Here is a 12932-nt window from a genome sequence, read left to right as displayed (position 1 = left end):
CCATACAGAGCCCCATGATGAACCGTTTGAGAAAAGGAAGACTTCTCGTGGGAAATGGGGTATCGGCTACTGATTGAGTGAAGTTTAGTTCTTGGTTACGGTTTCTGTTTAAGTATGGTACACACCTTCCATTTTAATTGACTAATAACTGACCAGTTTCACCTCCTACATGTAGTATACGAGTTTACCTACACAATCTGCTCATAGTAATCAAAATCTGTAGACCCTCATACTACATGGAGGTGGTAAAGTTGGGCAATCAAAATTGAAGGTGTGTAAAAGGATTTTATTCTGGTATTGATCTGAGATGGCTATCAACTAAGGCAAGGGTCAGGAACCTTTTTGGCCGAGAGAGCCAAAAACGCCACATAATTTAAAATATATTTCCGTGTGAGCCATACAATATCTTTCAAACTGGGATAGTGCGCATGCGCAGCAGAGGGCGCACGTCCCTATTACCATGGTGATGTGTATACAATTTATCCTCCGGGCAGCGGAAGCGTCTGACACGTCTTCAGCTTCTCTTGGGTAACTGGTTTCAGCAATTTCCCTGAGAGCCGACTAACAGCTTGTACAATTAGCTAGCTGACTTGGGGGTTGATTCACTTTGTAGGACGAGATTCCCACACTTTGGCCCAATAGGCTGCTTGGCATGTGACAGACAGCCTATTGGGCCAATCAATGTGCGGGGATCTTGTCCTGCAAAGTCAATGGACCTGACAGGATCCAGGGTGGGACAATTGGAGTGGCCGTTATTTTTGGGGGAGCGCGAGTAGTACGTGCTACAGTAGTAGCGTGCACTACTTTGAAAATGTTTCTTGCGCTGCCACACTAAGCTGCACTGCTTGAGCGGTGTAGCTTAGTGAGTTAACCCCTACTGATTTGCCTGTGAGCCAGATGCAGCCATCAAAAGGGCCACATCTGGCTCCCGAGCCAATCGGTTCCCTACCCCTGAACAAAAATGTGGTTGCAGAGTGAAGTTCCAGAAGATACTGCGACCAGGACCCAAGGGACATGGAGGTGGTGGCAGCTGGAGGGAGGATACATGATTGATTAAATAAGGCTTATTGCCCATAGCAACTTAAGTTTCTTTTAAAAGATGGAACTTTATTGGTCCATAGAACCACTTGCGGTTCAGTTTTCAAAAAAAGTTTCCTGTGATTCTTACTCCCCTCAAACATGTAATCCAAGTATTGTAGTTGGGACAGCACCCATGTATAAGAGATAATGTGCCCAGGCAATCGGTCTTCCACACCACTGGAACCGTCAGATATAGGGACAAAGGTTTGGCAGGCACCAATGTAGTAAAGTAAAGTATAGCTTCTTTATTGGTCACATCAGACAAGGCAGAAAGTACAACGACAGACCGCTGTTTCGAGCATCTGAGCTCTTTATCAAGTTGTTCAAGACTGCATAAAAACAACTTACAAATAATGTGCTTATATAGGTCTAAAAACCAATCAGAATGCAGCACTGGTCTCATCCAATCACCGGACAAGATGTCATCAGTGGACCTGATGGAGAACTCCATGGCATCTAGAAAAACCTCCCCTTTTACCAAAGATGTCCTCACAAAGCTCTGCACAACCTCAATATTTCCTCCAAAATGCACACACCATAAGGCGCTGGTTACATCTTAGCATGTGTTTGACTCACCGCCAGATCCGCCATGGCTATCAGGAGTAAAATGTGAAAATAGGTTCAGCCAATCAGCATCTAATACTGCCGCAGGGGCCTCCCACAGAAGGCAACCCTCATAGTTGGGGCGGATATTCTAAGCTCCACCCACTTGCCCGGCCGCCGACCAATCGAATGGTCGCAATGTCATGACGCAAGGTCATGGCGCATGCGTACCTAAGTACGCGTCAAGCATCATACCGGAATCGTAAAGGACAAAGAAACGCCCGCTGAACGCGTATAAACGCGTATAAACAGACATGCGACGTCTACTACAGACGTCCATGCGTATTAGGTGGACGTGTCCCCTGCCACCCAAAACAATGGGAACCACGGGAACCGCGCCCACCAAAAAAAAGTGTATAATCGCTGGGCCGTTATAATAACCATAAGCCATAGCCACAAAGTGTAAATCTAGCGGTGTTCAACTACTGCATAGAAAAAACGCAACCATCTCAAATGAGAAAAATGTACATGTACTTGAGATTAGGGAAGATTATTTATAATAAATATTTCCCAGAACGTCATTGGACAGCACCCCTGGATGAGACCTGTCTCCCTCCCCACCGTGGACAGGAACTGCAAGATAAAAGATTTGCATAACAGATAGGCAGCAGTATAAGTAAGAGTAACCTACCCTAAAGCCTCAGTTCAGTTTCCTGTCCCGGACGGGATGCGGAGGGAGAGGTCTCCAGGGTGCTATCCACGGCAGGCGTTCGGGGGCAGCGGCTAGCAGGACTCTAGGAAACAAGCTGTGCAGTGAAACAGCCAGAGTCCTGCAGCGTGTGGGAGGCTTCTCCGACGGAGGCAGCAGACATATACGCGCATGCGCGCGAAGGAGGAAGTTCCGGGTCAACCCGGAAGTAGTCACGCAAGTGCGTCCAGCGTGACTCAGAAGACGCGGCAGGGGCTGCGGCGGTGATGGTGAATCAGCTGCAGCTGATTCACTCAGGTATTTTATTGGGGGCAATGTTTGTTGTCGGCAGGTGCCGCAGCTGGGCGCTAAGGATCATTAATTATGTAAAGCAGCAGGTCCGCCCCTCAGGTGATGTCAGAACCCTCAGGGTTATATATGCTAAAAGATCCCTTTCTCACTCTGTTTGTTTGTGAGCATGGAGGACGCAGCTGGGTCAGCTCCTGCGCAGTCTGCCAGGCCTGCCCAAGACCCCTCTCTGGCAAGTACTTATGTTATCATGCTGGACATATACATATATATATATATATATATATATATATATATATATATATATATATATATATATATATATATATATATATATATATATATATATAGAGGGGATACTAATGGAAGTATTTGTCTATTTGTTTTTTATAGCCTGAAAAACATGAAAAACATGACAAAACGGATAAAGCAGCTACTGGGCAATCTAGTCATGGATCCAGTGGGTCTAGCAAATCTGGGAAGAAATGTGCCATTTGTTTTAGTCGTTTGTCATCCTCATCTTCAAAGAAGCTTTGTCAGGACTGTACTAATAAGCTAGTAAAGGATGAATCCCCGGTTATATTTAAGGATCTGATGGGCTGGATGAGGGCAGAAATGTCTACTGCCATTAAGGAAATTAAGGATTCTGCTATTTCGGCTCAAACCACAGCTCCTAGCTCTGCGGATATGCCTGGCCCCAGCAGTATGCTTCCTATTGTGCCCAATATCAATGCTGCACCTCCTCTAGTCCCAACTCCGCATACAGAGCCGGCAGGGGCAAGCGGTAATAGAGATAGTGATGCAGAAGGTTCAGAACTTTCAGAAGGAGAAATTTCTGAATTAGAGGAGATACCTGAAGGGGAAGGAATAGAGGGTACAGATAGGCCTCAGAAGTTTGCCTTTTCCCCTGACTTAATGAAGGACCTTTTGTCCTCCATGCATGAAATTATGGGCATAAAATCTGAACAGAAACCATTAACTCCCCTGGATCAGATGTATGAAGGTTTGGCGGACCCCCAGTCACATTATATTCCGGTCCATTCTACTTTAAAAACTATGATTAAGAAGGAATGGGATAATCCTGAGAAGCGGGCCTTTTGGCCTAAATCCTTATCCAAGCGTTATCCCTTTTCTCCTGAAGACCAGGAATGCTGGGGTCCTCCGCCAAAGCTGGATCCATCTTTTTCTAGGGTGTCTAGAAGATCTGACTTATTGTTTGAGGATTTCGGGAATCTTAAAGACCCGATAGATAAAAAGATGGATAACGTTTTGAGGCGAGCCTGGGAATCTTCCTCATTAACCTTCAAACCAGCAATAGCATCTACAGCAGTTAGTAGATCCTTAAAAACATGGCTTTCAGACTTACAATTTAAAATCGCTAATGGAGCCTCTAGAGAAGAAATGCTCGGGGACTTCCCAAAAATTATGAATGCATCTAATTATATGGTTGATGCGTCGGATGATACCGTAAAGCTGACTGCTAGGACCACAGCGTTAGTTAACTCTGCTAGAAGGGGTGTATGGGTTAAGACCTGGAACGGAGATATCTCGTCCAAATCTAAACTTTGTGGTATCCCTTGTGAAGGAAAGCTTTTGTTTGGGTCTAGATTGGATGACACTCTAGATCGTACAGCAGACAGTAAGAAAAATTTTCCTAGGAAGCGGCCATTTCAGAATAGACGGCCATTTCGAGCCCCCTCAAAAAATGAGCCGGAAAACAAGTCTTCCAGAAATAAGAGATGGGCCCCTTATAGACAACAAAAACCGCGTTTTGGCACCACTAGTGCCAAAAAGACAGACAAACAATGACGCCATCATTCCGGTGGGGGGGAGAGTGTCACATTTTTTCGAAAAATGGCAACAACTTCTTCAGAACCAGTGGCTACTAAATATCGTGCTAGAAGGTTACAGAATAGAATTCACTCAACCCCCCCCTCACAACTTTGTCCTAACTCCTTGCCCAAGAAATCAATCCATAAGAATTGCACTCCAAGCAGAAGTGAGGTCACTCCTTCAAAAAAGAGTAATACGAGAGGTTCCAAGAGTTCAAAGGGAACAGGGGTTTTACTCCCCAGTCTTTCTGGTAAAAAAACCTCAGGGGGATTATCGATTTATTCTAAATCTAAAGACTCTGAATCTAATTGTAAAATACAGAAAGTTCAGAATGGACAACATTCGATCTGTGATTCATCTCTTACAGAGCAACGATTATTTAGCAACCATAGACTTAAAGGATGCTTACCTACATCTACCAATCCACCTCTCTTCTCAACAGTATCTGAGGTTTGCCGTGTGGATGGAAGGGAAGGTAAGACACTTTCAATTTATTGCCTTACCTTTTGGATTATCTTCAGCTCCATGGTTATTTACTAAGGTTACAGCTGAAATTTTAGCCCTTCTTAGGTTAGAGGGGGTTAATATTGTTGGTTACCTAGACGATTTCCTATTATGGGGTGCTTCCGCCAGCTCTGTTAGTTCTCAGCTTTCTAAAACTATATGCCTTCTCCAGGACCTAGGGTGGATAATTAATTGGAATAAATCTTCCCTAAACCCTTCTCAGCGACTAGAATTCCTGGGTTTCTGTATTTCCACCAGAGAAGAAAGATTGTTTTTACCTGATAGGAAGATCAATACTATTTTTAATAATGTTTTGTCTTTTCAGAAATCAAGGAGCATATCTTTAAGGAAAGCTATGGCAGTGCTAGGCATTCTGACTTCCTCCTTCCCGGCAGTACAATGGGGCCAGTTCCACTCAAGATTTCTCCAGTCGTGGATTCTAAGGTCATGGAACAGGTCTCTAGCGTCTCTAGACAAAAAGCTCATCATTCCACAGAATATAAAGGCCTCTCTTCTGTGGTGGCAGAAAGCAGTACACCTTTCCCCAGGTCGTCTGTGGAATTATCCACAACAAGTTACAATTACAACCGATGCCAGCTTGTGTGGTTGGGGAGCCCACTTCAACTCTCAACCAGCTCAGGGGAAATGGAGTGTTGCAGAGAGGTCACAATCTTCAAACAGCAGAGAACTGGAAGCAGTATGGCAAGCATTGTGTCATTTCAACCATCAGATCACAGACTGCCATGTCAAAATAGAGACAGACAACAGGAGTGTGGTAGCCTTCTTAAACAGGCAGGGAGGCACGAGGAGTCAAAGCTTATGGGAAACGACAGCGAGAATCCTTTTTTGGGCAGAAAAGAATCTCAGATCTCTAACAGCAATACACTTGAAGGGTACATCGAACCAGGTGGCAGATTACCTAAGCAGAAAAAAACTGGATCCGAACGAGTGGTCTCTGGATCAGGAGATATTCCACCAGGTGGCATTACAGTGGGGATATCCCAAAGTAGACCTTTTTGCAAGAAGGGGAAATGCAAAGTGTCATCAGTTCTGTGCTCTGTTTCCAAAGGATCTCCCATGGAGGTTGGACGCCTTTACGGTGGATTGGGAGATTGCAAGGATGTATGCCTTTCCGCCAATACCACTTTTATCAAGAGTGATAAAGAAGATTGTCCAGGATCAGGCCCGAGTAATCCTAATAGCTCCACTTTGGCCGAAGAGGCCATGGTTCACATATCTGAAAAAATTAGCAGTTTCAGATCCAATTGTTTTTCCTCTTCTTCCACACCTAATATCGCAGGGTCCAGTCCAGCATCCGGATCTGGCAAGACTACACCTTTCAGCTTGGAACTTGAATGGGGCATGCTGAAAGCAAAAGGGTTCTCAGATGGCCTATCAGAGACTTTGATACAGAGTAGGAAGAAAGTTACGCGTACAATATATCAAAAAGCCTGGAGGGTATTTAGTGAGTGGTGTTTAGAAAGATCTTGTGACAGGGATTCGCTTACATCAGTTTTGGAATTCCTGCAATGCGGATATAAGAAAGGCCTAAGTATAAGTACACTTAAGGTTCAGGTGTCCGCCCATCAGTGTTTATCTAGAAAAACGTCTTGCTCAGGAAGATTTAGTGATACGTTTTTTTCAAGCCTTAAAAAGACTAAAACCTATAATAAGAAGCAGAGTTCCTGCTTGGGACTTAAATACTGTATTACAGGGGTTATGTGAGTCCCCTTTTGAACCTTTAACGGAAATTTCAGACAAATTCCTCACTTTAAAGACAGCCTTCCTATTGGCAATTACGTCAGCTAGAAGAATAAGTGAGCCTCAGTCATTATCAATTAAAGAACCTTACTGTATCATCTCGGAAGATAGAATTACGCTTCGCCCTGATGCGGCTTTTCTACCAAAGGTAGTCTCCTCTTTCCACAGGAATCAGGAAATGTTCTTACCTTCCTTCTGTGAGAATCCTACCAATGATAAGGAGAAGAAATTGCATTGTCTCGATGTCAGGAGATGCCTATTACATTACCTGAATAGAACAGCTCACTGGAGGAAAACAGAGACTATGTTTACTCTATTTGCCGGAAAATTCAGAGGAAACAAGGCTTCAAAGGCAACATTGGCACGATGGATAAAGCAGACAATTACTTCAGCATATCAGACGCAGGGGAAACAGTTGAAATGTCCCATCAGAGCACATTCCACAAGAGGAATATCAACTTCCTGGGCAGAGAGGGCAGGGGCTTCTATAGATCAGATCTGCAGAGCTGCTACCTGGTCGAATCAGAATACCTTTGTAAAACACTATCGCCTGAATGTATCGGCGGGAACAGACCTTTCTTTTGGAAGGAAGGTGTTGCAGGCAGTGGTCCCTCCCTAAGACTAATATCTTGTATATCGTCTCATCCAGGGGTGCTGTCCAATGACGTTCTGGGAAAGACAACTTTACTTACGGTAACGTCTTTTCCAGTAGTCAGAAGGACAGCACCCCTGCAACCCGCCCTTTCTTGGGTGGAGTAACTATCATGTAAGTAATGGGCTATGGTCCGTGTCATCTATTGTATTAACTGAGGCTTTAGGGTAGGTTACTCTTACTTATACTGCTGCCTATCTGTTATGCAAATCTTTTATCTTGCAGTTCCTGTCCACGGTGGGGAGGGAGACAGGTCTCATCCAGGGGTGCTGTCCTTCTGACTACTGGAAAAGACGTTACCGTAAGTAAAGTTGTCTTTATACAAAAACCCCTTAAAAGAGACTTCTTTACCTTAGTCCAAAATTGGATATGGACCAGTACTGCACCCACAAAAGAGAAAGTAAAAACAATGAACATTACTACAAGATAACCCGCATTCAACCCACAGAAAATGATAAATCATAATCCAAGTTGAGACCCCCAACACCCCCAATTTGCGAATCCAAAACGCTTCACGTCTAGAAAGTTCTTTTTCTCTGTCACGCCCCGCCCCCCATCCCAAAGGTACCCCATCTATCACCTGTACTTTAAGTTGCGACACATTATGTCCATACTCAGTAAAGTGCCTTGCCACCACATGTGAAGTGTCCCGGGTCCTAATGGTAGATTTATGGGCCGAAAGGCGTACCTTAAGAGGTTTTGTAGTCTTACCTACATATGCTAGACCACATGGGCACTTCAACATGTAAATGACAAAGCTAGAATTACAATCAACATGTTCCTTAATATGGAACACTGTTCCCTTAGAGGGATGTCTGAAAACATCACCCCTAGTGATAAAATTACAGAGATGGCAACTAAGACATGGGTATGTTCCTTTCCTACCCTCCCTGGGTCTACCCATAGGGGGTCTAGTATGGACCAACTTATCCCTAATAGTGGGGGCCTTTTTAAATGAAAGAAGAGGGGGATAACGGAATTCTGGAACACGTGGAAATGCTTTCCTTAGCAAATGCCAGTGTTTTTGGATGATTCTACCTATCTGTGGACTACAGGTATTGAAGGTGGAGACAAAGGGGAGTCGGGGGCCACCACTAGTGGTCCTCCCCGACCTCCCCTTCTCACGTAACGTGTGAGCCGGGTAACCTCTGGATCTAAATTTTTTCTTCATATTGTTTAATTGGCAATGCCAAATTAACGGCTCATGTAGATAGTGATAGGGTCTCCTTCTTGGATACCATGGTATATAAAGAAGGGAGGAGATTGGGGACAAACCTTTTTGTAAAATCCACTGATAGAAATTCTATCCTACATTACTCAAGCTTTCATCCATCACAGACTAAGAATGCAATACCAAACAGCCAATTTAAAAGGATTACCAGGATTGTTTCTGATGAACAACAGCATTGCTAATTAAACAATATGAAGAAAAAATTTAGATCCAAAAATTTAGATCCAGAGGTTACCCGGCTCACACGTTACGTGAGAAGGCCCATAAATCTACCATTAGGACCTGGGACACTTCACATGTGGTGGCAAGGCACTTTACTGAGTATGGACATAATGTGTCGCAACTTAAAGTACAGGTGATAGATGGGGTACCTTTGGGATGGGGGGCGGGGCGTGACAGAGAAAAAGAACTTTCTAGACGTGAAGCGTTTTAGATTCGCAAATTGGGGGTGTTGGGGGTCTCAACTTGGATTATGATTTATCATTTTCTGTGGGTTGAATGCGGGTTATCTTGTAGTAATGTTCATTGTTTTTACTTTCTCTTTTGTGGGTGCAGTACTGGTCTATATCCAATTTTGGACTAAGGTAAAGAAGTCTCTTTTAAGGGGTTTTTGTATAAATATTTATTATAAATCATCTTCCCTAATCTCAAGTACATGTACCTTTTTCTCATTTGAGATGGTTGCGTTTTTTCTATGCAGTAGTTGAACACCGCCAGATTTACACTTTGTGGCTATGGCTTATGGTTATTATAACGGCCCAGCGATTATACACCTTTTTTTTTTTTTTTTTTTTTTTTTTTGGTGGGCGCGGTTCCCGTGGTTCCCATTGTTTTGGGTGGCAGGGGACGCGTCCACCTAATACGCATGGACGTCTGTAGTAGACGTCGCATGTCTGTTTATACGCGTTCAGCGGGCGTTTCTTTGTCCTTTACGATTCCGGTATGATGCTTGACGCGTACTTAGGTACGCATGCGCCATGACCTTGCGTCATGACATTGCGACCATTCGATTGGTCGGCGGCCGGGCAAGTGGGTGGAGCTTAGAATATCCGCCCCAACTATGAGGGTTGCCTCCTGTGGGAGGCCCCTGCGGCAGTATTAGATGCTGATTGGCTGAACCTATTTTCACATTTTACTCCTGATAGCCATGGCGGATCTGGCGGTGAGTCAAACACATGCTAAGATGTAACCAGCGCCTTATGGTGTGTGCATTTTGGAGGAAATATTGAGGTTGTGCAGAGCTTTGTGAGGACATCTTTGGTAAAAGGGGAGGTTTTTCTAGATGCCATGGAGTTCTCCATCAGGTCCACTGATGACATCTTGTCCGGTGATTGGATGAGACCAGTGCTGCATTCTGATTGGTTTTTAGACCTATATAAGCACATGATTTGTATGTTGTTTTTATGCAGTCTTGAACAACTTGATAAAGAGCTCAGATGCTCGAAACAGCGGTCTGTCGTTGTACTTTCTGCCTTGTCTGATGTGACCAATAAAGAAGCTATACTTTACTTTACTACATTGGTGCCTGCCAAACCTTTGTTCCCCTCAAACATGTTAACATGAGCTATTTAGCCATCTGTTTAATCTCTGCAAGTTTTATTTTATCCATATATTCTACTTTTGTTTGGTCATCGTGTTACTCTTGCATGTTTTGACGTTTTGTTATTGAAATTTATCATTCTCCGCTATAATAAAAGCAGAAGAAGATCTTTTCCCAAGTCTGCTTTGCATATTCATGTTTGACTTGTGTTTTTTCTGGCCGTCTTGTTTAGTTATTTCCTTATTTATGGGGATCTGGCAAGTTTTAGCCAGCTGTTACTTGAACATGTTCTTGCACTTGGGTTGCGGCAAAGGACAGTACATACTGAGTTCTCCAAGAATAGTCTTCTTCACCCACAAAATAGAAATAAGCTGAGTTTGGGTTATTTTGCAAAATTCAGCTCGTATAGTAAGAGTTTTGACTAGGAAATACCAAATAGGCCTCATTCATACTGTTTGACAAGTTAATGTTTGTGTTATCTTGCCCTAAAACACACAGTTTCAGTCACTACTTGTTAATGCACCCCACAGTAATTTTAATCAAAATATAGTTGTAGCACAATTTGTATCAAGCACACATAGATAAGTTACTTGTAAAAACAAAACAGAGGACAACAAGAGCCCAATAGTGCAGTATTGTCTGGTAAGCTCAATATATGGGTTACCATCAGGCAACCACTTGACAGGCAGGTGGGGAGTGTTAGTATCTGACCCCACTCAGGTATAAAAGTCGCTCTCTGTAGATAGGAAAATGGGGAAAGAACCCCTCCACCAGGGGTGGACTTAATCGTGCTGTAATATGTACGAACAGAGGCGCCAAGCAGAGTAAAACAATGTTCTAAAAATGGTAAAAAGAGGGAAGTCGAGGTGGACTTACCTCCCTCTGGTAGTGGACATATACTCAAATGCAGAGTAAAAAATATACAATTTATTCACAGCTCCATAAAATCGCAACGCGTTTCGTGGTCAACAGTCCCGCTTCATCAGGCAGTACAGGTGCATATAAAACTGGTTCAGGTCCATAAAGCGTGAGCGCCTCTGTGACAGAGGCGCTCACACGCTTTATGGACCTGAACCAGTTTTATATGCTCCTGTACTGCCTGATGAAGCGGGACTGTTGACCGCGAAACGCGTTGCGATCTTATGGAGCTGTGAATAAATTGTATATTTTTTACTCTGCATTTGAGTATATGTCCACTACCAGAGGGAGGTAAGTCCACCTCGACTTCCCTCTTTTTATCATTTTTAGAACATTGTTTTACTCTGCTTGGCGCCTCTGTTCGTACATATTACAGCATAGATAAGTTAGCAAATACAGTACTATGAAGATACAATGGGAGAGAGTCCTGCGCATACAAGCTTACAGCCAATGAGGATAAAAACCGGACACGTATGTTATCTGGAGCAGATTGGTAAGTTGTAAGTTATAAATGCATAGCTAGTTGGAAGCAATAACCAGCTAGAATGGCTTGGTCAGTGAAAAGGTAATTTCTTTCTAGGTTAAATTTGAAAATCTCTAAAGGTCAAGTGTTTAACTTTTTTAGGGAGAGAGTCCCAGAAGAGGGGAGAGACTGGAGAGAACCCCTGGATGCCAGAGTGGAAAGAGGCGAGTAGGGTAAATGAGGATAACCTAGGCAGAGAAATTGCATTTTGGATGGTATCTGGAAATGAGTATAGAAAATAGCAATGTATGGTGGTAGCTGAGCTTTGTAGGTAAGCAAAACTAGAACTGTATGCTTTGAGTAGCAACTGGTGGATAGAGTGATGGAGAAATGCAACATCTGAGGAATACAAGGAGAAATAGATGAGTTGAGCAGCAGAATTCTGGATGGGCTGGAGAGTTGGCAGACGATTCATTGATAGACAACAGAGTTGGTTGTTGTCCAACACTATATGTGTAGATCGAGAAAAGGTCTTAGGGCTGAGCCCTGTGGTACTCCAACATAGAGAGCATAGAGCAGTTGTGAAGTTTTGTTAGAATGACATAAGAAGAAAGCCAAGAGAAAATAAGGCTTTAAAGGCTTAGAGAGGAGGGTATCTAGTGTAGCAAGGGATGGTCAACCATTTCAAAAGCTAAATATAGGTCAACAAAAACCAATATCTAGTTAGAAGACTGTTCTGTTAAATGGCTCTTGCATATAAAAAAATCCAAAATGAATGCCAGCAGGCTAGGCTGTGAAGACCTTATGTCAAGAGTTGGGGGTGGTGTTAGAGGAGATATTTGAAATCGGGCAGTGGGACAAAGCTGTATTGGGAGACTTCATATTTTGAGCTTAGGGATCACATTTCAGACCTGCCTGCATGCCAGCCCCATCTCAGTTGACTGCCTCCCGAACTTTGCATTGTTGTAATGGCTGGTCAATTAATCTGTGTAGGGCAATTGCTGGTATTTCATAGCATGATATTTTTGGTAAATATGGGGGCTTTGCTCAGTAGAATGATAGGTGACGGGGAAGCACTTCTTGGGTAATAAAAAATTATACATCTTTTAATGGGTTGCTGTAATCTAAACAGATGTTTAAGAGTTTAGTTAATTTAAATTGACCCTGTAGCAGTGTTCTCCCCAGAAATGTTTTCCCAGCAGGTGGCATGAAAAAGTAGCTAGGTGGGGTGCGATGGTGGAATACAGGGCAGGTGCAACTCTGCTTCCAGCATTGGAGGAGGAGGAGGAAGTGAGCCAATGACAACCGCTTGCTTATCAAAAATAGCCGGGTGGAGCACACGGCTAAAATAGCCTGGGGAGAACACTGCTGTAGTGAGAGGGATGTGGAAGCTTCCAAACTTGCTAATTG

The 12932-nt window shown here is 43.5% G+C and overlaps 2 protein-coding genes across 9 annotated transcripts in view; both read left to right on the top strand.

Annotated features, from left to right (window-relative positions):
• Positions 1-12932, top strand: part of WDR37 (WD repeat domain 37) — a 248229-nt gene that overhangs the window by 116194 nt on the left and 119103 nt on the right. The gene's annotated exons all lie outside the window — the stretch shown is intronic.
• Positions 4339-10087, top strand: LOC137518206 (uncharacterized). The gene is made up of 3 exons (XM_068235716.1): positions 4339-4928; positions 5283-6371; positions 10011-10087. Exons 1-3 carry the CDS (start codon positions 4475-4477, stop codon positions 10085-10087), a joined length of 1620 nt encoding a protein of 539 aa, XP_068091817.1. The 5' UTR covers positions 4339-4474.

Source organism: Hyperolius riggenbachi, chromosome 5 (genome assembly GCF_040937935.1).
Source record: "Hyperolius riggenbachi isolate aHypRig1 chromosome 5, aHypRig1.pri, whole genome shotgun sequence".
NCBI lineage: Eukaryota > Metazoa > Chordata > Amphibia > Anura > Hyperoliidae > Hyperolius > Hyperolius riggenbachi.
Note: the sequence above shows the minus strand (reverse complement) of the source record. Positions and strands in the feature narration are given on the sequence as shown.

Excerpts from the sequence above, each read along its gene's own strand:
- LOC137518206 (XM_068235716.1), top strand. The coding sequence starts at position 4,475 with ATGGCAACAACTTCTTCAGAACCAGTGGCTACTAAATATCGTGCTAGA. Across the intron at positions 4,929-5,282 it reads CCGTGTGGATGGAAGGGAAG|AAATCAAGGAGCATATCTTT; the intron begins GTAAGACACTTT and ends TTGTCTTTTCAG. Across the intron at positions 6,372-10,010 it reads ATCAGAGACTTTGATACAGA|TCTTGAACAACTTGATAAAG; the intron begins GTAGGAAGAAAG and ends GTTTTTATGCAG.